The following is a 27,802-nucleotide window of genomic DNA, read 5'->3' as shown; positions in this document are numbered from 1 at the left end:
TCAACTTGTAATTCTACGGCCTTAGCCTCCCAAGTCACTAGGATCATAGTTTTGTGCTACCACACCCAGCTTAGACAGACTAGCTATTTAACCTTTCTCTAACTCTGTTTTCTCATCTACCATCTAACAAATAGGGATAGTAACAGGATCCACCTAATTATGGTTTAAATTAGATTATCCACAGAAGCAGTTGAGCAAGGAACACACGAGCTCTTTTATTGCTCCCATCTCTTCCCTGCTCTAATTAACCCAATGACTCCTTTGCTTAGCTCTTGCTGCTAGTCTGCCAATTAGCTTACCTCAGACATAAAGATATCAAATATCCGTGTTGCAATTGGTAATGGAAAAGTTGTAAGAAAGATAGTCAGAAACCAGGATGATGCATACATTGAGGTATGAAAACTCTGAGACTGAAAGTGTACAAAGAGCTCTGGAAGATGCTCCTAAAGAGAAGAAAACAAAGTAAAATTAAAACATAGTAAAATTGAGTGTTTTAAGTCAGATTATTGTATTTATACTAGATTATACTGGTTTAGTTTATATAAAAGATTAACCTATACCACACACAAAGATCAGGTCAAGCATAATGTGAAAAAGCTGAGATGTCTAGTAATTACAGAAATGCAAATCAAAACTACTCTAAAGTTTAATCTCACTCCAGTCAGAATGGCAGTTATCAAGAATACAGACAATAATAAGTGTTGGCGAGGATGTGGGGGAAAAGACACACTCATATTGCTAGTGGGACTGCAAATTGGTGCAGCCAGTCTGGAAAGCAGTATGGAGATTCCTTGGAAAACTTGGAATGGAACCACCATTTGACCCAGCTATCCCACTCATTGAGTCCATATCCAAAGGACTCCGTGATGCAGCCACAATAGCCAAACTGTGGAACCAACCTAGATGCCCTTCAAAAGATGAATGGATAAAGAAACTGTGATATATATAAATAATGGAATATTACTCAGCAATAAAAGAGAATAAAATTATGGCATTTGCAGGTAAATGGATGGAATTAGAAAATATAATGCTTAGCAAAGTAAACCAATCCCCAAAACCCAAAGGCTAAATGTTTTCTCTGATAAGTGGATGCTAAACCATAATGGGGGGGAGAGGGGTTAGAATGAGTGGAGGAACTTTGGATTGGCTAAAGGGGAGGTAGGAGAGGGGAGGGGGCATGGGAAGACTGTGGAATGAGACAGTCATCGTTATCCTAGGTACATGTATGATTGTACAAATGGTGTGACCCTATTTTGTATATAACCAAAGACGTGAAAAATTGTGCTCCATTTGTGTAAAATTAATTGAAGAGCATTCTGCTGTCATATACAACTGATTAAAATAAATAAAGGAATGAAATTATGACATTTGCTGGTAAATGGATGGATCTGGAGACTATCAAGATAAGTTAATTAAGCCAATCCAAAAAGTCAAAGGTTGAATGTTTTCTCTGATATCCAAAATAGGGCAGTGAAGGGAAGGGAGAGAAAGGGGGGGGGGAGGAGAGATAATTTCATCAAAAGAAAGGAAAAAGGGCTGGGGATCTGGCTCAAGCAGTAATGTGCTCTCCTGGCATGTGCGGGACGCTGGGTTCAATCCTCAGCACCATATAAAAATAAAATAAAAAGGTATTGTGTCCACCGAAAACTGAAAAATAAATTTAAAAAATTCCCTCCCCCCCCCTCCTCTCTCTCTTTAAAAAATAAAAATAAAAAAATTTTAAAAAGAGAGGAAAGATTTGTAGAGTAGAGGAAGGTCACTGAGGGGAAAGAAGAAGGAACAGGATAGGGGAAGAACAGTAGTCTGAATTTGGACAAATTTTCATACACACACACACACACACACACACACACACACACACATATATATCACAGTGAATCCCAATATCAAATATATCTATAATATATTAATTTAAAATATATAATTGCAGAAAGACCAATAGAGTAGAGAGATGGGAATAGAGGGAAGGGGGGAAAATACTGGGGACTGAATTACAACAATTTATATTCAATGTTTTTATGATCATGTCAAAATGTATCCTAACATTGTTTATCAATAAAAATGGGATTTTTTTTTGTAAGAAAAGCTGAGATGTAGAAATTGACACATTCAGAATGATAGATACTATCTGAGAAGGGATGAAGGGGGAAACGATGCAGAGTTGAAACTTTGGGGATATCTATAACATTTGACTTATTAATAATAAAACTAAATTATAGCCAAATTAATTTAAACCAAATACCCATCCTATCTCAGATACTTTTGAGTATCCATGTGATGCAATGTTTGTATTCATTTAAGCTTGTTGGTGGGTACATAGTTGCTTTTTTGTCAACTCTATTTCCAAAAAACTGGAAGCCAGGCATAGTGATGCACACCTGTAATCCCATCTAATTGGGAGGTTGAGGCAGGAAGATTATAAGTTTGAGGTAAACCTGGGCAAACCACAAGACCCTATATTTCAAAATAACAAGTAAAAAGGGTTAGGGCTATAGCTCAATGGTAGAATGCCTCTGCTATCTAGTTTCAAACTGTAATTTACCTATCAATTAAAAGCACTGATTTTTTTCAATTGTTTTAATGCTTTTAACATTAAATTTGTAAAGATGTCACTCAGAGATGATAACAAACATAAAATTGTACTTTTACCTGTATCATGCATTCAAACTGGTACATACAAAGGCCCAATTCTGCCATACTTGGTTTAAAAAGTTCACGAAGTCTATAATCTTGCATTAATTTAACAAACACACAGAAAGCTTCTTCTTCTGGCATCTGCATTAGTAGATGAAAGTAACACAGGTTAATATTCTATGATGCACAAATAAATCAAATTATATTTAAAATAAGTACCCATCCAATCATAAACACAGTTTTGAGAGGCTACATATTGCACTCAAGAGCAATAGATTAGTAAAAATCAGGATGTCCTGGGCTGAGGATGTGGCTCAAGCGGTAGCGTGCTCGCCTGGCATGCGCGAGGTGCTGGGTTCGATCCTCAACACCACATAAAAATAAAATAAAGATATTTAAAAAAGAAAGAAACAGGATTTTTTAAAAAAATCAGGATGCCCTAAGTTCTCATTCTAAGAATGTAAAGTTAAAGAAGTCTTTTAACCTTTAAGACTAACTGCCTTAAATGGCCTAATTCATTAATTCAACCAATAATATTCATTTAGAGTTGGATACTTTTCTTTTTCTGAGGATCTACCAATGAACAAAAAAAACATAATCTCAACTGATTGTGGTGGTGCAAGTCCATAATCCCAGCAACTTGTAAGGCTGAGGCAGCAGGATTGCAAGTTCAAAGCCAGCCGCAGCAACTCAGCAAGGCCCTGCCTTAAAATAAAAAGGGCTGGGGATGTAGTTCAGTAGCTAAGTGCACCTGGGTTAAATCCCAAATACCAAACCAAACCAAACCAACAAACAAAAACACCACATAATATCTACTCTCAAGGAGCCTGAACTTTATAGTAGGGGGAAATAAACAACACATGTAATAAATTAATTCATATATTTGTCAAATGGCAATGGCAATGAATGAAATGAAAATATAGTAGGTAAGAGGGAATGTTGAGGAGACACATTAATATTTATGTAGGACAGGGAAGGTCCCTTGATAAGGGAACATTTGAGAAAAATGCTGAAGAAAGTGAGGGAAGAATCTGAGGTAAAAATAGTCCCAGAAGACAGAAGAGAACAACAGCCCTGAGAGGGAGTCAGGTCAGCATACTCACAAAACTGCAAACAGGAAACTTCTAGTTTAGTAGTAACTAAGTTAGTAGTAACTATTTTAATAGTAACTTCAAGATTAGTTACTACTTCAAGAAAGTAAAATCTATACAAGAAGTACTTGGGGGGCTTGGGTTTGGCCAGTGGTAGAGCGCTTGCCTAGCATGTGTGAGGCACTGGGTTCAATTCTCAGCACCATATATAAATAAATGAAATAAAGACCCATTGACAACTAAAGAATATTAAAAAAAGGAAGAAGAAGTAGTACTTGGCAGATGCCAAATTAAAGAATGAGAAAATAATGTGATCAGATTAAACTTATATTGCTTTAAAAAAAAAAAACGGGGCTGGGGTTGTGGCTCAGCAGTAGAGTGCTCACCTGGCACATGTGAGGCACCGGTTTAATCCTCAGCACCACATAAAAATAAATAATTAAAATAAAGGTATTGTGTCCAACTACAACTAAAAAATAAATATTAAAAAAAAAACTGAGATAGAAGGATTGCATGTTCAAGGGCAGCCTGGACAACTTAGCATGACCTGTCTCAAAATAAAATAAAAAGGGCTCAGGATACAGTTCAGTAGTAGAGAGCCACTGGGTTCAATTGCAGTACAGCAAAACAACAACAATGAAGAAGTCATTTTGAGTGCAGGTTAGATTATGGAGAAGAAATAACATCAAAGGTTTTAGAGACCATTGTATGACTTTTGAATTTGACCTTAAGTGAAATGGAAAGCCCTGAGAATTCTGAGAAGTTATATAACATAAATGTTTAAAGAACTTATGAAATTAGTTTTCAAATTATCTGTAATTGGAGTTTAAAACTATCAATTAAACATTTTGATTGTAAATAACTAAGAAATCATATCAAAGAAGATGTGTGTGAAATCTTTAAGAAGTTACAAAGACATTCAAACTATTTAGGTAATAACATTATGCAAACTGTTAAGCCATCTTTCTCAAAATAATAAAATTTGCTAATTTTCTCATTCACTCACATTATACCAGTGTGTTTCAAAGAGAACAACCTGAAGAATCTCTAGGCATTCAACTTATTGAAGATGTTGCAACTAACAATATACTTTTTCTGCCTTGACATAGCCATGGATAGAAACCAAATTGCCTTTGGTAAAACCCACACACACTTTCTTCCTTCCTGCCAACACAGTCACGATTCTGCCCTGGAGACCATCCCTATTAATCTCATCAAGCTCTACAGCATCATTGATTTATGTCAGTCACTACAAGAAGCCCAAGATTCCAGAACTTTTAATCCTATATAATTCTACTGTTCTCCTAATCTGACCCCATTTCCAATCTTCTACCTATACCCTCAATCTCTTTTGCAAATATTCTTCCCTTCCTTTAGCTAAAAATCTGGCTCTCCCCCAGGGTGGTTATTTTCTCTGCCACAGTACCAGAAGGAGCCAGGGGTTAGGTAAGACATATGTTCTTCCTTTCACCTCACAGCCATTTCCACAACATTAACCTTCCCTGTTCTCTGAAACACATGCTAACAGATTTTACCCATTAAGGCTCCCACCCCACCCCACCCCAGCATCTACAAAGTTCTGGGCCACTCTCCCCACAACTCCCTTGTCATTTTCATGAAGATCACTTCCCTGGCCTAGTAGATCTTTGACTTCCTTTCCTCCAATAAGCCTGGCAGGCAGTTACTAGCTCAAGCTCTAAAGTCATGGCAAAGGTTGAAATCTCAGTTTCTTCATTTAATAGAAATCTTATTTTCTCCACTTTAATAGCTATGTGATCTTGAACAAATTATTTGATCTCTCTGTTGCTCTGTTTCACCACCTATCAAATGGGTAAAATAATAGCACTTATTTCACAGGGTTGCAATGAAGACTAATATAAAGTACTTGGGGCTGGGGTTGTGGCTCAGTGGTAGAGTGCTCGCCTAGCATGTGCAAGGTCCTGAGTTTGATCCTCAGCATCACATAAAAATAAATAAATAAAGGTATTAAAACAAACGTACGTGTGTGTGTGTGTGTGTGTGTGTGTGTGTGTGTGAGAGAGAGAGAGAGAGAGAGAGAGAGAGAGAGCGCGCGCACTTAACAATTTATTGACCTTGTCAGGCTATACTTCCTTCTTCCTATTCCCAACTCTGCTGTGCTCACTTTGCTACATATTTTATTATATTTATTCACTTGCTTAAATCCATAATTACTTTTTTTCATCTCTGTTATAATTCCAACTGGAAAAACTTCCTTCTTATATAAATTCAACTCCATACCTATATGTAAATAGCACAAAGTGGCTAGGAAAAAATAAAAACAAAAATTTATCCAGGCATGGTGGTGCACGCCTGTAATTGCAGTAGCTCCAGAGGCTGAGACAGGAGGACCGTGAATCCAAAGCCAGCCTCAGCAACTTAGTGAGCTCTAAGCAACTCAGTGAGATCATATCTCAAAATAAAATACAAAAAAGGTCTGGGGACGTGGTTCAGTGGTTAAGTGCCCCCAAGTTCAATCCCCAGTACCCCCCAAAAAAAAAGTAAGTAATCAGAAGAGAATGCTGGAGTTGTAGCTCTCAGTGGTAGAGCACTTGGCTAGCATGTGTAAGGTACTAGGTTTGAGCCTCAGCATCACATAAAAATAAATAAAGGTACTATGTCTACAACTAAAAAATATATTTAAAAAAGAAAAAAGAAAAGAAATTTCCCTTCTATCACCCCACTTGCATCTGTAACCATTTTTACAGCCTCTGGTCCCTAGTATTATTATCCTGGACCTTTCCCCAAATCCTGTCCTGTAGTTCCAATTGCTCATTTAACATCTCATTTGGAGTCCAACATATATCTCAAACTGCTCATCTAATTTCCTACCCTGCCATTCCTGGATACAACAAATTTCTGCTCAAAAAACTTAGGGGTCATCACTGACTTTTTCCTTCCTGACTCTACAACCAGTCTATCAGCAAATTTTACTGGTTCTATATTCAATATCAAGAATCAACCTATTCTTACCAGCAACACCTAGCCCAAACCACCACAAAGAGAGTAGTCTACCATCTGAACTGTTACAAATGCTTTCTAAATGGTCACTTTGCTGCCTTCCTTGTACTTCCTTTCCAGTGGTCCATTCTTTATACAAAATAATGCCAGTGACACTTTCAAGGCATGATTAGAACATTACATTCTACTGCTCAAAAACTCTGATAGTTCCCCATATCCTCAATAAGAGCCAAAATCCTTACAAGATTCTACATGATATGATCTCTAATCTCTATTTCTCATTTCCTATCATACCTTCCTCTTTCCACTTTTGTGGTGAGCCAGCCATGGGCTATGTATGTGTGTACTATGAGCACTGAACACATAAGTGGACTGGTCTGACATTGCCTCTCTCTCTGTTTGGGCTGGCGACATATGTGTCCTTTTCACTTGTTCTTCCTATGATCCCCACACAGCACATGAGATGGGCATGACCTTCCAAGATGTCAGTCAATCTGCTGACAGAAAGACATCATGAAGCTAGACTCAACCTTCTGAAACCTGACTCCTTGCCTCATTTGAATGGCTTCTCCCCAATGAAACCCAGGTTCGAGGCATGTTCCCTCTCTTTCTTGCTTGCCTTGCCCCCCTCCCCCTCTCCCCCCACCCTCACTTGTGGGAGATGTGGCTGAGGAGTGGTCACTGAACCCAAAAAGGTACTTTCTATATCTGTGTCTTTATTTAGTCAGTCCAAATTCACTTGGAGTGACCCTGACCAGTTTAGTCATGTGTTGTGATACACCTTCTCCTCACCCCTTGGTCCAATCATAGTAGGAATGAATCAATTAATCTCCCTTCTATCTCTTACAAGAGTCTCTTCCCTTCTGATGTTCCAAAAACCTTCATTCCCTCTCCCCTTTGAAAGAGCACTGATATGAGAACTGGGAGAGAGTTTTTTGATTTTTTTAAATGGTGATATTTTAAACATAAGGTAGGATGATTTGACAAAAGAGCAAAAGGAGGTAGAAAAAAGTATCACTGCTGTATTTGGGGTAAAAATGGGAGTTCATAACCCACTTGAATCTAATGTATGAAATATGATATGTCAAGAGCTTTGTAATGTTTTGAACAACCAATAAAAATAAATAAATAAATAAATAAAAAGTTAAAAAAAAAAAAGTATCACTGGGTCCTGTGACAAAATGAAAAGATATGAGACTCCATGACACTTATAAATATGAAGAATCACCACCCAGCTGTTTTTTAGTCATTCCTTTCCATTAGAAAGAAATCATGAAAACAGAGTCCTAGAGCAATGTGGTGCTGCATACTTTCTCTATGATTGAGCTGATAAGACAACATGTCTTTTGCAAAGGTCTAACGCGTATAACATACCTAATTTTACAAGAGTGTTAAGATAAACACAAAAAATATATCTAGCACTTTAAAGCACTTTTACACCTGTACTAACTTTATAAATTTTATCAGACTCTCTGAGTTACACTGCTATACTGAAGTTGTGGGAAACACTACATACTAGAAATATAAAAGCATAAACTTTAGAATCAAAGAGAGGGGTTTTTCAATCTGGATCCACCACACTTTTTACCTCGTGGCCCTGGGCTATTAAGAGATTATTGTTGTGGTGGCACACTCCCTGCCACTGACAAAAACAGCTAAAACGCCACTGATGACTTCAATTGTGGTGCCGATGCTCATATCACTATCACCATTGTCTTCAGCACCTTGAAGGAAAGTGTGGTTAGCTCCTTAGGGCTCCTAAAGAGCTAGGCAGCTCTTTTGACACTCAGACCTCAAGTAGGGAAAAATTGCTCTATAGACACTCAGTAGAGCTGACTACTAAAGGATTAGAAATGGGGCAGGATGATCATAACCTTGAAAAGAAATGGCATAGTAGTGTTATTTCTTTAGCTTTATTGATATGTATTTATTTCATTTATTTATTTTTAAGACGTCTACCTTATTCTTTAGTCTCAGAAGTTTACTCCTGGAAAGGAACCTTGGAGATAACTTGATTTGAATTGTGTAAACTAGGCTTTGCATCTCAGTTCTTCAGTAGATCAATGAACTTGGGCTAGATTATTTAACCTCAGAATCTAAATTAAATAATATTATCTATGTTTAGATAATAAAGGATTACTCTGGAGCTGATATAAAAGCAAAAGGATAAGGATGGTTGAGTTCAATGGTGAAAGACCTATCAATATTGACCAGTTACAAATGAAGACAGTCACAACTTTGTGGAACATCTACACCCTCAACATTAACATACCTAGTTTTGTATTATATTAACTATAACTAAGTTTTACCTAGAAATGGACTAAAATCCTGTAATAATCACTAGAATCAGTTTTTATGTTATAATACAAAATACAAATAAGTCAATTTGATTGTCAACTTAGTATCTCAGACACCAGGTTTATGCTACTCAGAAAAGACATATGGAGAGCTGGAAGCATAGCATGATGTAGCAGAACATATGCTTAGTATGCACAAGACCCTGTGTTCTATACACAGCCCGAGAGAGAATGAGGTAGGGTCTGTGTGTGTGTGTTTGTGTGTGTGTATGTACATTTCTGACACAAAGCTTTAAAAATCAGGTAAATTAAAGAGTTAGAAAATTAAAGTATCAGGAAAAAAGAACTTCTCACTCCTGCTCTGCTTCTATCTATCAAGATGTGTGATTTGGGGCAAGTCATTGAACCTTTACTGCATGTCTTCTAAATGCCAAACACCAAGCAGGACTTCTATATATAATATTTCATATGACCCTCATGAAGAATCTGAACATAGATAATATTATTTAATTAAGATTCAGAGGTTTGGGGCTGGGGATGTGGCTCAAGCGGTAGCGCGCTCGCCTGGCATGCGTGCGACCCGGGTTCGATCCTCAGCACCACATACAAACAAAGATGTTGTGTCCGCCGAAAACTGAAAAATAAATATTAAAAAATTCTCTCTCTCTCTCTTTAAAAAAAAAAAAAAGATTCAGAGGTTAAATAATCTATCCCAAGTTCATAGATCTACTGTAGAACTGAGATGCAAAATGCAGCCTACATGATTCAAATCAAGTTATCTCCAAAGTTCCTTCCCAGGAGTAAAGAGTAAAGATGGATAACTTAAAAATAAATAAATGAAATAAATATATACCAAAAAAGCTAAAGAGATAACACTATTATGCCATTTCTTCTCAAGGTTACGATCGTCCCGTCCCTAAATTCTGAAAATATCCCATCCAAACCATTCCCCAAATAAGTCACTGTCAATGCTATATCCCTGGAACAGTAAAAGTAGTTGAGTAACACTATTTTAGAGCTTTTGGCAAGATATACATAATAAGACTGCAGGTCCATGATATATAAAATTGCTATATAAATTTTCAAAGATGTCAAACAACATAGATAAGAACTTCATGTCATCATTTTATTCATATCCTTACTCCCCATTAAATGTTGACAAGACTTAAAAGTAGATACAGGTTTTGGTAGAACATTATGGTATAACTGTATGCATCAAGAAGTTCAGGGGTGGGGCATATGGGTCAATGGGTACAGAGTAGGCAATCCCTAGCACCACAAAAAAGAAAAAATTGTTAAAATATCATTTGAGGGGCTGGGGTTATAACTCAGTGGTAGAGCACTTGCCTCGCACTTGTGAGGTACTGGGTTTGATCCTCAGCACCACATAAAAAATAAATAAAATAAATAAAGATTTTTTTAAAACACCCTTAAAAAAATATCATTTGATGAAAGACACTATTATATATCATTTCAACACTTTTCATCTTTCAAAGTACAAACTAAAATATTATTATTCAAATTAGACTTTAGGGAAAAATACTGAATGTTCACTTATACTTAATAAAAATAATGCTTTTTAAACCCTCCAATCCAACCTTAATAAAGAACTTAATTAGACATTTAATACTTGTATTAACTTACCTGCATAAGCAATAATCCAACTATAAAAGCACTTCCTTGACAGTAACCAACCTCACGATCCACTAAAGAATATGCCTAAAAAGTAAAATATGGTGTTCAAAATATTTTGACATGGTATATTAGACCTTCCTTCTCCCAAAACCTGAAATTGGTGAAAGAGTTGATTAAAAGTCAATTTTTTTAAAGAAAAAAATCTTGTTTACTTGTTGTAAATGTTATCCTATAAATATATTAAGAGCAAATGTTTTATTACATAAATTTTCATTTGACAATTTCCAATTAGAAAGCAACAGCTGCTAAGGATGAAGGAAAAAAGGGAATGTGTACTCAGTAAGGTAACAGAGCTTTAAAATCAACTAAAAGTTGTATCTGATTAAGATAAAATTAGAGTAGGGTTATGATAAAGCTTAAGCAAAATTAAAATGATTTAACAAGAAATCAAGTGTTTCGTAAAGATAGATGGAATAAAAAGAATCTAAGGGAAAGGAAAAGGCAATGTTGAAGAAAAAAATTAGGTAAAATCTTTATTAAGAACCCTTAACAATTCAAGCCACTGCAAACAGAAAAATTTGCTGACATGAATGCAGCCATGTTGGGAGAAACCTGAATCCTAGACTATGAACCTCACATAAAGTGAAATGTCCATTTTCATAAAGGATCTCTCTATGAGTAGGTTGGAGAAGAGTAATTATTAATATGTTACTTTATTTCCTGCCAAGTAATGTGAATGAATTTTCAACTAATGTGATGAATTTTCTAATAAGTTCTCTAAGTTAAACAGTAATGTAGCAGCAAAGTTACAGTAAAAATTATGCTAAAATCAGTTTTGTTGCCAAAGCAACTGATTATGTGGAATTTCATGCTTTATCATGGGAAATGTATAATTTCAAATTTTTGAGAATTCATTTCATTTAAAAAATGAACAAACAGAACTTACCTTCATCACATTGAATAGAACCTCCTGTCCAAGGCTATCTTTTTCCTTAAAAAAATTATGTTCAGGATAAGTTCTAGCAATGTCCCTCCGGATCAGTTTTTCACAAGGTGAGGTCATTTTCAGGAGTTCTGAATACTGATCCTTAATTGGCATACTTTGTGCACTGCATAAAAGTTGCCAAACTATTGCTCTAAAATGGTGGGGTATTCCTTTACGAACAAGTTCCTAAAAAAGAAAAGTAAAATTTTAAATCTGAATTATTTAATAAGTCTCACATTTGCAAGCCAAAGAAGACTTATTTGGTGGGTGAGGGATGGTTGGAGTAGAGTGGAAATTTTTATCAATTCACGAAGCTGGTTTTAAAATAAACTGGGAAACTTTTTAACCAAGGATAAGATTTTGCTCTTGGGTATATCCTTTTCTTGTTATGGGGAGAGGATGTGCTACAAAGCCATGAATAAATTCTGGCCATTTCACCAAGAATTCTGCCTCTAAAAGTATTTAGACTTGACAGCCTGCAGAGCTATGAATGATGGCATCATACCCATCACATTTAGAACTGCTATTGAAAGCAGAAAAGAAAAATACTGATAATTCAAGAATGCATGATGTCACAACTTCATTTCTGTATCTATAAAATGAGAGAATTTGGCTGGACATGAGCACACACCTGTAATCCCAGCTACTTGAGAAACTGAGGCAGGAGTATCACAACTTTGAGGCCAACCAGGGCAACTTAAGGAGATCTTGTCTCAAAATAAAATAAAAGGGGCCAGAGGTTTAGATTAGTGATAGACTGCTTATGCATGAAGTCCTGGGTTCAATTCCAAGTACAGAAATTATAATAAAATGAGAGAATTTAACTTCTAAAAAATTTTCAGCTATATATTTCCATTTTCAGCACCTCTATAACAACTGATGCCTACATGTAAAAATTTCATGAAGAACTGGAATATTTGGGGGAACAAAATTACTCCTTTGAGCTAAGAAAATATGAAAATGGTATTTAAATATTAAAGTAATAATACATAGTTTATACTATGATTTCCAATTATCTTATTTTAGTGTTGAAATCACTTAAAATAAGAGCCTGGCTAGGGTCCTAGTATTGCCACCCACTGTCTAGTGATACTTAGTCAAACTTGCTAAGCCCCAGTCTCTCTACTGTAAAATGCGATTATTAATGGGATTTTAAAGGCTACTTTTCTTGCAGTGTTTTAAGAGAACTGAATAACATAGTACCTATAAATTATATTACAATGTACATGACATAATAAAATTTTCAGTGAATACTTTAAAAAAAATTCCATGAAACACAAATAAATGAAAACATTAAAAGAAGATTTCTTCACTATACAGAGCTTGGAAATCACTAAAATCTGACTTTTTTTCTAATTCTCTAATAATCCATACCTGATACCCTACGGGGTGAGAGAAAAAACTTCAATAAAAAACATGAATACCTTAACTTGTTTTTCCTTCTTTTTGCGCACATCTTCCCATTCATTAACAATTCTTCCCCAAAGAATCCAAGAATCTTCTTCAAGGTGGCTGAGATTACTGGAGGCTGATGAACTTGATACAAGAGAGGAGCCACTATTTCTTCTTGACCCATTTACAGATCTTAAAGACTTACTATCCGTCTCTAATAATCTAAAACATAATTAAAAATTGGTGAATATCTCATCTCACGGTGATATTAGGTGAAGGAGTGATGATACTTAGGAGTTTGACTACCATGATTTAACCATTGTTTTAAGATAATTTTAATAATGTACATGATTTCAATAATCTTTGGTTGATATCAATAAAATAATCACTATCTTTTTCTTACCTAGGTATAGGAGTTTCAAAATTTGAAACAGCAAATAATGTTAAATATTTTGTGCAATTAGTCTCATTGTAATTTATTTTCATTTCCATTAAAAATTCAAATTAGAGAACCAGGCACAGTGGCAGGTGCCTATAGTCCCAGCTACATAGGATGCTGAAGCAAAAGGATAATTTGAGCCCAGGAATTTGAGAGCATCTGAACAAAGTAGTGAGAGATAATCTTTTTTAAAAAATCAAATTAGGGTAAATCTAATGTAAAAAGTGGTTGGGTGGACTTCAAGGAAAAAAATAATGCTTGGGAGAAGTACAACAAATTTTATGGAATTACTAATCCTTTCATGTTTTACAATATGACCAAGGTTTTAAGAAAAGTAATCAGAGCCACAGAAATTAGCCAAGTCTCTTTTTTCATTTGTTTCACATATTCATACCTAATCTGCCTAAACAAAAAGTATATACATACAGCCTATTTATAACTATATTTCTTGAAAAAGGAATAGAAATCAGAATCAGGTCCATATTCCCGCACAGTAAAAACAGGATACACTAAGTAGGAGCGTCTTCCTTTAAGGATGAAGAGGGATTTCACCCAATCTCCACAATCCTTACTGTCTTCCCAAACTCTAGTCAATAGTTGCTATTCATCACTAGGCTTCCAAAATGAAACTGGAATCTCGTCGCTCTTAATACCCCAGCAGTCTTTTGAGTATCTAACCCTGTTTTAGCTCTCTTCTCTAAAGAAAGATGCGTTAAGGTAACTTCAAAGATACAGTCCATAACTCATCACTCATAACTCATAACTCATCTTTTCTTTACATATGCACAGGATACAAAAAGGAAGGCTGGAAATGTGGCTTTATAACTATAAAGATGTAGATTATAAATAATTCAAATAATAAGGGTCCTAAAATATCTATTTGTTTTTTAACACTGCCACTCAATTCCAGTACCTCCTTTAGAAAGGCATCTGCTTAAGGTACAAAAAAATGCTTGCAATACTAATTTATGAAACAGAAAAACTGAGAGAGAGAAAACACAAGTCAAATCCTATTTTGCAGTTATAGAACCACCTTTGGAGGATCTACATGCTTATATTCCTTAAATCATTTAGCTCAGTACAAAAGATATTAAGTACTGGGCTGAAGCTATGGCTCAGTGATAGAGCACTTGCCTAGCCTGCATTAGGCCCTGCGTTGGATCCCCAACACCTCAAAAAAGAAAAAGAAAAAAAGTACATTAACTCTTTATTAAACTGAAAATTATAATCCCAGTTTAAAAAGGTTGAAAAACTTTCCAAGTTTTAGATGTCATATTAAAAAAATACCACAATAGGGGCTGGGATTGTGGATCAGCAGTAGAGCGCTTGCCTAGCACAGGTGGGATTTGGGTTCGATCCTTAGCACCACATAAAAATAAAGGCATTGTGTTGTATCCATCTACACCTAAAAAATAAATATTAAAAAAAAATATACCAATATAAATAAATTCTCTCCTTTTTTAGGAAAACTTTAATATATTTTCATGGCAATGATAATTTAAATAAAATTTCCTAACTACTGCTAGAAACATAAAAATGTATTACAGCCAAATTAAGCATCAATTACCATATTTTTATCTGCTTTAAACACTGTTTTCTTTCTTTTTTTTTTTTTTGTAAAGAGAGAGTGAGAGAGGGGGGAGAGAGAGAGAGAAAGAGAGAGAGAGAGAGAATTTTTAATATTTATTTTTTAGTTCTCGGCAGACACAACATCTTTGTTGGTATGTGGTGCTGAGGATCGAACCCGGGCCGCACGCATGCCAGGCGAGCGCACTACAGCTTGAGCCACATCCCCAGCCCTCTTTTCCATATATATTATTTCAGAAATTCCGTAATTTTTCTTATGAAAAAATTAGTATGCCTAAGTAATTTTCTTTATGTTTCTAAACACTTCTAAATGAAGTACAGAAAAACAATCACTGAAATATCTGGACCTAAGTTCTTCATTTCACTTGGCTATATGTTTGGTATACGCCAAATAGTTAAACCGCATTACCATCATCATTTGGGACACACACAGTTCAAAGGAAATTATGATACTAACTTAAACCTAAGTTTGAGGTATAATACATGTACAGATTTTAAAAATGCCTAATTGGAAGACTTTTGGAGTACATAAAAGGTCTCAGAGATTGCTGAGCTGTAACTATTTGGATAAACAGAAATACCAAGTGAACTCATAGGTGGGTTACAGAAGCTAGCTAAGCAATTTACCTTCAAAGAACACTGAAATAACATATCCCATGATACTTAACATACTTATTATTCCAAATAAAGACATTACATTATTTAAGGATGTTACCCTTGCCTTATCTCACATCACATATACAAATACTATTCAAAATGGATGATAAGCCTAAATACAAAAACTAAAACTAAAAGCCCTCTAAAAGAAAATATACAGAAAACCTCTTCACAACCTTGAGATTGGAAGAAATTTGTTAATGAGACACAAGGAGATACTAATCATTAAAAAAAAAGTCGATTAAATAATTAGACTTCACAAAAATCTGCTCTTCAAATGATTCCATTAACAAAATAAAAAACCAGGGAAGAGACACCACTATGGAAGAGAACTGACGTCATCAGACTGCGGCTGAGGAGATAACTTCATTGAAACCTGAGGCTACAGGTGTGTAATTCCCTAGCCTTCCCTCTCCACACATTGGGGAAACCTTAAGGGCCCCTCCCAGCTCTCGCGTGAGTGCTACAGCCAACCCGAGGGAATCAGAGGTGGCGCGGGACCCGTGGAGAGGGACTACCGCTCCCACCAGGGCTGACAGCTGAGGTCTCTTGCACCAGCTACCGGGGGAGTGGCTACCGGAGGGCAAGTAAAATTCGCTGAGGATTCTCAGCCACAAGCTCTACAAACTTAGGGTCTGAAGGAATGGCAAACTGGAAGAGTGTGCCCAGTCGTTCATGAAAACAGGGCTCCCGGGAGCAGCAGACCTGGCGTGTAGCCAGTATTGTGATGAGCAGCACCCGTGAGAGGGGCCTGGCTAGAGAAAAAGTGGGAAGTGACTAGACACAAGAGGAGGCCCTAGACACTCAGGATTGGAAACTCGCCCAGTCTGGGAGGAGCTGCTGCACAGTGATTGGTTCCCGCGTATTGACAAGAGAAACTTGACCTGGTGGGCACAGCGCCACCTACTGGAAGAGAAGTTAATCAAACTCTAAGACTGCATTTATTAGTTTTTTTTTTCTTTTTTTCTTTTCTCTTTTTTTTTGATTTGGGTTTTTCTTTCATTTTCATTTTTCTTTCTTGTTGTTTTTTTTAAATTTTTTTTCTTCTAATTTTAATTTTAATTTTTTAAGATTATTATTATTTTTTTTTAATTTTTTTCTTTTTTTATTTCCTATTTTTTTCTTCTTTTGTCTTTTCATTTTTCTTATCCCCCCTTCCTTGAATTATACCTGCTTACTCTCATGCTCTTTAGTGACTTCTTCCCTTCCCTTCTAATACCTTTCCTCCCAAGCATCTAATAAATTTATAGGCGTAAACAGTAACTCATCAATCAAACAGAACAAGAAGTAACATGAGCAGCTTCAAAAAGCAAGGAAGAAAGGAGTACAAACAATGCAGGACAGCCTAAATATTCAGGAGGGCCTAGATTCATCAGAAAAATGGTCATATAAAGAACTCAAGGAACACCTTAGACAGATGGAATGGAACCTTAAAGAGGATACAAGACAGCAAATTCAAGCAGCGAAAGAACACATTCAGAATGAATTACATAAACAGATAAAAGAAGAAGTTAAGCATCTTTATCAGGAGATAGAGATTATAAAAAATAATCAAACAATAATTCTAGAAATGAAGGAAACGATAAACCAAATTAAAAACTCAATTGAGAGTATCACTAACAGAGTGGAGCAAGTAGAAGCCAGAACGTCAGTTAATGAAGACAAAATATATCATCTTGAAAAGAGTCTAGCCAACTCAGAAAGGCTGGTAAAAAATCACGAGAAAAACATCCAAGAGTTATGGGATAACATAAAAAAACCAAACTTACGAGTCATCGGGATAGAAGAAGGTACAGAGATTCAAACCAAGGGAATGAGTAACCTGCTGAATGATATAAGTACAGAAAACTTTCCAGAAATAAAAAAGGAAACAGATATACAAATTGAAGATGCATACAGGACACCGAACACAAAAAATCACAGTAGACCAACGCCAAGACACATTGTTATGAAGATATCCAATATACAGAACAAAGAGAAAATATTAAAAGCTACAAGAGAAAGGAGACAGATTACATTCAGGGGTAAACCAATAAGGTTAACAACGGATTTTTCATCACAGACACTGAAAGCAAGAAGGTCACGGAACAATGTATTTCAAATACTGAAAGACAATGGATGCCAACCAAGAATTCTGTATCCAGCAAAATTAAGCTTCAGGTATGACAACGAAATAAAAATCTTTCATGATAAACAAAAGTTAAAAGAATTTGCAGCCAGAAAACCAGCATTGCAAAGCATTTTGAGCAAAACACTACACGAGGAAGAAATGAAAAACAATAACCAAAACCATCAGTAGGAAGTACCTTGGTAAAGACAGAGGGCGAGGGGAAAGATAATCATGGAGAAACAAACTAATTTTTTTTTAAAAAAAGGATAAATAATCAAACATGGATGGAAGTACAAACCATATATCAATACTAACTCTGAATGATAATGGCTTAAAATCTCCAATAAAGAGACATAGGCTGGTATCATGGATTAAAAAAACAAATCCAACAATATGCTGCCTCCAGGAGACACATCTGATTGGAAAAGACATACACAGGCTGAAGGAGAAAGGATGGGAAAAAATATACCATGCACACGGTCCTCGTAAGCAAGCAGGGGTGGCCATGCTCATATGGAATAAAATCGACTTCAAGACTAAGTTAATCAAAAGGGATAAAGAAGGACATTATATACTGTTAAAAGGAACCATTCACCAACAAGACATAACAATTATCAATATTTATGCACCAAATAATGGTGCTGCGACATTCATAAAACAAATTCTCCTCAAGTTCAAGAATCAAATAGACCACAACACAATAATTATGGGTGACTTCAACACACCTCTCTCACCACTGGATAGATCTTCCAAACAAAAGTTGAATAAAGAAACTATAAAACTCAATATCACAATCAATAACCTAGACTTAACTGACATATATAGAATATATCAACCATCATCAAATGGATATACTTTTTTCTCAGCAGCACATGGATCCTTCTCAAAAATAGACCATATATTATGCCATAGGGGAACCCTCAGTAAATATAAAGGGGTGGAGATAATACCATGCATTTTATCTGATCATAATGGAATGAAACTGGAAATCAATGATAAAAGAAGGAAGGAAAAATCCTACATCACATGGAAAATGAACAATATGTAACTGAATGACCAATGGGTTACAGAAGACATAAAGGAGGAAATCAAAAAATTCTTAGAGATAAATGAAAATACAGACACAACATATCGGAATCTATGGGACACAATGAAAGCAGTTTTAAGAGGAAAATTCATCGCCTGGTGGTCATTCCTCAAAAAAAGAAAAAACCAACAAATAAATGAGCTCACACTTCATCTCAAAGCCCTAGAAAAGGAAGAGCAAAACAACAGCAAATATAGCAGAAGGCAAGAAATAATTAAAATCAGAGCAAAAATCAATGAAATTGAAACAAAAGAAACTATTGAAAAAATTAACAAAACTAAAAGTTGGTTCTTCAAAAAAATAAATAAGATCGACACACCTTTAGCCATGCTAACGAAGAGAAGAAGAGAGAGAACTCAAATTACTAACATACGGGATGAAAAAGGCAATATCACAACAGATGCTACAGAAATACAGAAGACAATTAGAAATTATTTTGAAAACCTATATTCCAATACAATAGAAGATAGTGAAGACATCGATAAATTTCTTAAGTCATATGACTTGCCCAGACTGAGTCAGGAGGATACACACAATTTGAACAGACCAATATCAATGGATGAAATTGAAGAAGCCATCAAAAGACTACCAACCAAGAAAAGCCCAGGACCGGATGGGTATACAGCGGAGTTTTACAAAACCTTTAAAGAAGAATTAATACCAATACTTTTCAAGTTATTTCAGGAAATAGAAAAAGAGGGAGCTCTTCCAAATTCATTCTATGAGGCCAACATCACCCTGATTCCGAAACCAGACAAAGACACCTCAAAGAAAGAAAACTACAGACCAATATCTCTAATGAACCTAGATGCAAAAATCCTCAATAAAATTCTGGCGAATCGAATACAAAAACACATCAAAAAAATTGTGCACCATGATCAAGTAGGATTCATCCCTGGGATGCAAGGACGGTTCAAAATACGGAAATCAATAAATGTTATTCACCACATCAATAGACTTAAAGATAAGAACCATATGATCATCTCGATAGATGCAGAGAAAGCATTCGACAAAGTACAGCATCCCTTTACGTTCAAAACATTAGAAAAACTAGGGATAACAGGAACTTACCTTGACATTGTAAAAGCTATCTAAGCTAAGCCTCAGGCTAGCATCATTCTGAATAGACAAAAGTTGAAGGCATTCCCTCTAAAATCCGGAACAAGACAGGGATGCCCTCTATCACCACTTCTATTCAATATAGTTCTCGAAACACTGGCCAGAGCAATTAGACAGACGAAAGAAATTAAAGGCATAAAAATTGGAAAAGAAGAACTTAAATTATCACTATTTGCAGATGACATGATTCTATACCTAGAAGACCCAAAAGGGTCTACAAAGAAACTACTAGAACTAATAAATGAATTCAGCAAAGTGGCAGGATATAAAATCAACACGCATAAATCAAAGGCATTTCTGTATATCAGCGACAAAACTTCTGAAATGGAAATGAGGAAAAACACTCCATTCACAATATCCTCAAAAAAAATAAAATACTTGGGAATCAACCTAACGAAAGAGGTGAAAGATTTATACAATGAAAACTACAGAACCCTAAAGAGAGAAGTAGAAGAAGATCTTAGAAGATGGAAAAATATACCCTGTTCATGGATAGGCAGAACTAACATCATCAAAATGGCGACATTACCAAAAGTTCTCTATAGGTTTAATGCAATGCCAATCAAAATCCCAACGGCATTTCTTGTAGAAATAGATAAAGCAATCATGAAATTCATATGGAAAAATAAAAGACCCAGAATAGCAAAAGCAATTCTAAGCAGGAAGTGTGAATCAGGCGGTATAGCGATACCAGATTTCAAACTATATTACAGAGCAATAGTGACAAAAACAGCATGGTACTGGTACCAAAACAGGCGGGTGGACCAATGGTATAGAATAGAGGACACAGAGACTAATCCACAAAGTTATAACTATCTTATATTTGATAAAGGGGCTAAAAGCATGCAATGGAGGAAGGATAGCATCTTCAACAAATGGTGTTGGGACAACTGGAAATCCATATGCAACAAAATGAAACTGAATCCCTTTCTCTCACCATGCACAAAAGGTAACTCAAAATGGATCAAGGAGCTTGATATCAAATCAGAGACTCTGCATCTGATAGAAGAAAAAGTTGGCTTCGATCTACATATTGTGGGGTCGGGCTCCAAATTCCTTAATAGGACGCCCATAGCACAAGAGTTAATAGCAAGAATCAACAAATGGGACTTACTTAAACTAAAAAGTTTTTTCTCAGCAAGAGAAACAATAAGAGAGGTAAATAGGGAGCCTACATCCTGGGAACAAATTTTTACTCCTCACACTTCAGATAGAGCCCTAATATCCAGAGTATACAAAGAACTCAAAAAATTAGACAATAAGATAACAAATAACCCAATCAACAAATGGGCCAAGGACCTGAACAGACACTTCTCAGAGGAGGATATACAATCAATCAACAAGTACATGAAAAAATGCTCACCATCTCTAGCAGTCAGAGAAATGCAAATCAAAACCACCCTAAGATACCTTCTCACTCCAGTAAGATTGGCACCCACTATGAAGTCAAACAATAACAAGTGCTGGCGAGGATGTGGAGAAAAGGGTACACTTGTACATTGCTGGTGGGACTGCAAATTGGTGCGGCCAATTTGGAAAGCAGTTTGGAGATTCCTGGGAAAGATGGGAATGGAACCACCATTTGACCCTGCTATTGCCCTTCTCGGACTATTCCCTGAAGACCTTAAAAGAGCATGCTACAGGGATACTGCCACATCGATGTTCATAGCAGCACAATTCACAATAGCTAGACTGTGGAACCAACACAGATGCCCTTCAATAGATGAATGGATAAAAAAAATGTGGCATCTATACACAATGGAGTACTATGCAGCAATAAAAAATGACAAAATCATAGAATTTGCAGGGAAATGGATGGCACTAGAGCAGATTATGCTTAGTGAAGCTAGCCAATCCCTAAAAAACAAATACCAAATGTCTTCTTTGATATAATGAGAGCAACTATGAACAGAGCAGGGAGGAAGAGCAGGAAGAAAAGATTAGCATTAAACAGAGACATGAGATGGGAGGGAAAGGGAGAGAAAAGGGAAATTGCATGGAAATGAAGAGACCCTCATTGCTATACAAAATTACATATAAGAGGTTGTGAGGGGAATGGGAAAATAAACAAGGAGAAAAATGAATTATAGTAGATGGGGTAGGGAGAGAAGATGGGAAGGGAGGGGAGGGGGGATAGTAGGGGATAGGAAAGGTAGCAGAATACAACAATTACTAATAAGGCATTATGTAAAATTGTGGATGTGTAACCGACGTGATTCTGCAATCTGCATTTGGGGTAAAATTGGGGGTTCATAACCCACTTCAATCTAATGTATGAAATATGATATGTCAAGAGCTTTGTAATGTTGTGAACAACCAATAAAAAAATAAATAAAAAAATAAAAAACCAGGGCTGAAGTTGTAGCCCAATGGTTAGAGCACCTGGCTAGCACATGTGAGGCCCGAGTTCTATCCTCAGCAACACATAAAAATAAATAGATAAAATAAAGGTACAATTAAAAAAATAAAGAAAATGAAACAACAAGCCATAGACCAAGAAAAAATATTCTCAGTATATATATCTGACAAAACTTATTTATATTCTAAATATAAGAAGGGCTCTTAAAACTAATAAAAAGGTAAACACCCCACTTTCAATAATTGGTGAGGGATTTTACCAACACTTTCTAAAACAAGATAATCAAATGACTAATAAGCCCCCAAGTTAACTATTTAGTCTTTAGAGAAATCCAAGTTAAAACCACACACTGGTATGGCTCTAATTGTAAAAAAAAAAAAAGACATCATACCAAATGTTGGCAGGGTGGGAGCTATTATAACTCTCATAAGAATCAGTATAAAAAATATAAAATCATATAATCACTTTGAAAAACTGTTTGTCAATTCCTTATAAAGTTAAAATTTGCTTCCATATGGCCCAGTAAGTGTGAATACACACACACACACACACACACACACACACAAAATATTATATAAACAACAAAAAAGTGCAGTTCCAAGTTCAGATATTTTATTCATAATAGCCAAAGACAGAAACAACACAAATGTCCAGAAAAATAAACTGTCAATTTATGATATATCCATTCATTGCCAATATTTCTCCACAAAACAAAGAAACAAACTGGAGATAAATGTATCAACATGAATGAATCTTATAGACATTAGCCTGAATGAAAGAAGAATGGTGCAAAAAAGTACGCATGATATGAGTTTATTTATATAAAGTTCAAAAACATAGTATAGAAGAAAATACAGGTGTACATCCTCATAACTTTGAAATAGGAAAAGCCTTCTTAGACATGACTCTAAAAGCATAAGTGTCAAGATTAAAAAAAAAAAGAAGAAAGTGGAATTTGACAAAATAAAAACATTTTGTAATTTACTAGCTAATCTAAAGAAAGTGAAAAGACCACCCACTAAAGGGGATAAAATATTTGCAAACTATAAAGAACTTGTATTTAGATATAGGAAGAACTCTTAACAAATCATTAAAAAAAATACTCAATTAAAAAAATGAACAAAAGATTTGAAAATATATTTCTCCTAAGAAGATACACAAAAATGGGGTTAGGGCTGGGGCTCAGTGGTAGCGCATTTAGCTAGCATGTGTGAGGCATTGGGTTCGTTTCTCAGTACAACATATAAATAAAAAATAAATGAATGGGGCTGAGGATGTGGCCCAAGCAGTAGCACGCTCGCCTGGCATGCGCGGGGCACTGGGTTCGATCCTCAGCACCACATAAAAATAAAATAAAGATGTTGTGTTCACCAAAAACTAAAAAATAAATATTTAAAAAAAAAAAAAAAAAAAAAAAAAAAAAAAAAAAAAAAAAAAAAAAAAATAAATGAATAAAGTTCTATCAACCACTAAAGAAATAAAATAAAAATTTAAAAAAAGAAGAAGATACACAAATGGCCAATAAGCACATGAAAGATGTTCAGTAACACTATTCATCAGGGAAATGCAAATCAAAAATCAGAAAAGAAGTTCTACAAGACTGAGGTTGCTAGAAAGAAATTCTCTGGGATGATGGGAATTGTCTAAAATTACAGAAATTTTCTAAGTTTTAATAGGCATTATGGTTATACACATGTATATACATTTGAAATTCAATTCTTTTTTTTTAACTGAGGATTTAACCCAGGGGCACTTAACCACTGAGCCATATCCCCAGCTCATTTTATATTTTATTTAGAGACAGGGTCTAAGTTGCTTAGGATTAAGTTGCTAAGCCTGGCTTTGAACTTGCAATCCTCCTACTCCTGCCTCACCCTCTAGAGCCTCTGGGATTTCAGGCATGTGCCACCATACCCAGAGCTCAAACTAGACACTGAAAAACTAAGCCTGTTTCACTCTTCTCATTTAGAGACTGGACTCTGAATTAACACATTATTATTTCATTTAATAGGTTGCCCATTCCTTTGGTTTGAACCTCTGTGTCTTCTTCTATCCCAATGACTCTCAAATTTGGGTTTTTTTTATGAGATCCCATATCTCTTGGATAGATTGCTCGTGAGATTTAAGCATTTTTTCTGTGTTGACTATATTCTTTTCAAGTTGATAAACTTTGTCTTCATTATCTGATGTTCTGACTTCTACTTGATCTAGTCTATTTGTAATATTCTCGTTAGAGTTTTTAACCTGGTTTATGGTTTCCTGCATTTCTAGGATTACTTTTTTTTTTTTTTAATCTCTATCTCCTGGTAAAGCTCGTTCTTTGCAGTTTGAATTTGTTTGTTTAATTCGTTTTCAAAATATACTTTCATTGCTTGGACTTGCTGTCTCATGCCTTCTCTAATATTCCGTTCCATCTGAGTTAGGTATACCTTGATTTCTTTCCCTGTCCATGTTTCTGATGCTTCTAGGTCCTCCTGTAGATTTAAGTTGTCCTGCATTGTTTGTAATCCTTTTTTCCCTTGTTTTTTCATGTTGTTCACGTTACTTTCCAGCTCTGTTTGACTGCTTTGTAACTGCTTTCTCCTATACATTTGTTTTGGCTTTGTATATCTCTGCTGTCTCTTCTTTGTGGTGGGAGATTATGCCTAGAAATGTTGGGCTTTATTGTACTTTAAAGCTGATTCATTCACTTCATAAAAGGCTTCCAGGTTCTGTATGCATATAGTGATTTGTTGTTTGTTCTTAGGACTTTATGTTTAGGTTAGGTGCTATGATGGTATGAGGGTTAGTATGTCTGGCTACTTTAGAAGATTGCTCTACTGAAGGTGGATACTAACAGGCAATTGGATCAGGGTGTTGGTAGTAGCTAGGTATTTAGGAGCCCTATAGACAGCCTTGAGACATTCACCTATTTGCATTTAGACAATTACACGTAATGGAAGACGTAATGCTTGGGATGAAAGTTGGGGGGTAGGGGAATGAAGGTACTCTTAAAAAGAAAGAAGGAGAGAAAGAGAGATAGAGGAGAATTAAAAGAACAATAAAACTTGAAGCGGGAAAGAAAGAAAGAAGGAAAAGGGGAGAAAGGCACAGAGAGAAGAAGAAAAGAAAAAAAAATTGAAGTCTTAGAGATCCATTTTCTTCTCTTCCAGTAGGCGGAGCTTCTGCCCTCTACCTGTCAATAGCAATCCCTGTAAGGCGTCTCCTGGGAGTCTCTCAGACTTGTCAGTCCAGAGCTGTTTCACTTCTCTGGCCCTTCCTCCCCTTCCTCCTGTCAGCCAGCCAGCCAGGTCCTGTTCACCAGAAGCGGTTCCCCAGAGATCTAGTTACACTTGCAGCCCCACCGCGTGTCCCATTTAAGCCCCAGTGCTGTGGTAAACTGGCGGCTAAGACCTTGGGAGTCACCGCTGGTGATATGGGGGATTGGGGGTCGGGGATCCCTCTGCTTCCCTACAGACACGACCCCTGAGAGATCCCTGAAGTTTCCTGGCTGCTTGTATCTGGATGGGGAGGGAGTCACACACCTGCTAAAGTGGATTCTGCTGGGAAGGAATTCCGTCCGAACTCCATTGACGTCACCTCTCTGCTATGGCGGGCCCCAGGCTCCTTGCCGGAGTGTCCAAAGGGAGGGGTGGGACAGGTCCGTCCCCGGTTGGCCTCAGCTCCCGGCTCGCTATTTCATGAAGGCTTGGCTAAAGACCTCTTCCTGCCAAGCTGCGTCTCGGAGGCTAGTGGGACCCAGTCACGTTGGCTGCAGGCGGACGAGCTGGCAGCCGCGCCCAGGCACGTGGACTGCAGCTGGCGGATCTGAACCTCTGCATCTCGTGGCGGGGATTTGCTTGTCTGGGGCAAACTGTCACTTCAAAAAATCCTAGTAGCTCCCGGCCAGTCTCTCTTCAGTGGAATTTTGCTAGGAGATTCTCCATTGGTAGAATCTAAGTGTTACCTATGCGTCTTTATGACCCCATCACTGAGGGGGTATTGAAAGCGATGCCTCTCTGCCCGCCGCCATGTTGGATCTCCCCAAAATCTACGCTTTTAAAATTGTGATTACCTTCTGATCAGAAGTTTAAGTGTTATGCAAATTAATACTGTAGTAATTTTTCTTAAATATGATATGTAACATACCAACCCAAAAATAGATGTGGTAGCTTTGGTTTTTAATGTGGTGGTTTTGTTTTTTAAAGCACATTACTTAAAAAGCAAATATAATTCAACTGAATTTGACAAAGCAGATGAGTTTTCAGGGTAGGGGTTTTAGTTTGGATTTTTTTTCATTTGTTTTAATTAGTGATAATAGAATGCATTTTGACACATCATACATAAATGGAATATAACTTCTCATTCTTCTGGTTGTATATGATGTAGAATCATACCGGTCATGTAATCACATACATACATAGGGTAATAATATCTGATTCATTCTACTATCCTTCCTATCCCCACATACCCTCTCCCCCCCTTCACTCTCATCTGACTAATCCAAAGTACCTCTATTTTTCCCTAGCTCCCCACCTTACTATGAATTAGCATCTGCATATCAGAGAAAACATTCGACCTTTGGTTTGGGGGGACTGGCTTATTAGCATGATATTCTCCAGTTCCATCCATTTACTTTCAAAGGCTATAATTTCATTCTTCTTTATGGCTAATATTCCATTGCGCGCGCGCACACACACACACACACACACACACAAACACACCCCACATTTTCTTTATTCAGCTGCTGAAGGGCACGTAGGTTGGTTCTATAGTTTGGCCATTTCAAGTTGAGCTGCTATAAACATTGACATGGCTGCATCATTGTAACATTCTGATTTTAAGTCCTCTGAGTATAAACCAAGGAGTGGGACAGCTGGCCATCTTATTTATTCTTGATTTTACTTCTTGTGCTTTAGGAGTCTTGTTAAGGAAGTCAGTTCCTAAGCTAACATGGTAAAGATTTGGGCCTACTTTTTCTTCTAGATGGTGCAGGGTCTCTGGTCTAATGCCTAACTCCTTGATTCACTTTGAGTTGAGTTTAAGGGTTTAATTTCATTTTGCTACATATGGATTTCCAGTTTTTCCAGCACCAGTTGTTGAATAAGCTCTCTTTTCTTCAATGAATGTTTTTGGTACCTTTGTCTAGTATGAGATGACTGTATTTGTCTCTGTGTTTTCTATTCTATGTGTCTGTTTTGGAATTAATACCATGAGGATTTTGTTACTATGGCTCTGTAGAATAGTTTAAGGTCTGGTATTGTGATGCCTCCTGCTTCTCTAAGGACTGCTTTGGCTATTCTGGGTCTCCTATTTTTCTGATAAATTTTATGACTGCTTTTTCTATTTCTGTGAAGAATATCACTGAGATTTTAATAGGAATTGCATTAAAGTCTTTATAGTGCTTTTGGTAGTATAGCTATGGTGCTTTTCTTTTCTTTTCTTTTTTGGT

The 27,802-nt window shown here is 36.3% G+C and overlaps 1 protein-coding gene across 9 annotated transcripts in view; it reads right to left on the bottom strand.

The window, feature by feature from the left end:
* Positions 1-27,802, bottom strand: part of EVI5 (ecotropic viral integration site 5) — a 214,385-nt gene that overhangs the window by 133,141 nt on the left and 53,442 nt on the right. For 8 of the 9 annotated variants that reach the window (XM_081305335.1, XM_081305339.1, XM_081305333.1 and 5 more), the window contains exons 3-7: positions 13,046-13,235; positions 11,583-11,807; positions 10,646-10,720; positions 2,650-2,775; positions 300-443 (exon numbers count right to left, since the gene is read on the bottom strand). In XM_081305335.1, the coding sequence (XP_081161461.1) occupies positions 300-443; positions 2,650-2,775; positions 10,646-10,720; positions 11,583-11,807; positions 13,046-13,235 (760 nt within the window). Of the gene's footprint in view, positions 1-299; positions 444-2,649; positions 2,776-10,645; positions 10,721-11,582; positions 11,808-13,045; positions 13,236-25,895; positions 26,387-27,802 lie in introns of those variants that run through there. The other variant, XM_081305341.1, reaches the window with a different exon arrangement.

The sequence above is a fragment of the Spermophilus citellus genome (assembly GCF_964194105.1).
Source record: "Spermophilus citellus genome assembly, chromosome: 9".
In the NCBI taxonomy this organism is placed as follows: domain Eukaryota; kingdom Metazoa; phylum Chordata; class Mammalia; order Rodentia; family Sciuridae; genus Spermophilus; species Spermophilus citellus.
The sequence above is the reverse complement of the archived record's forward strand: the minus strand, read 5'-3'. Positions and strand labels throughout refer to the sequence as shown.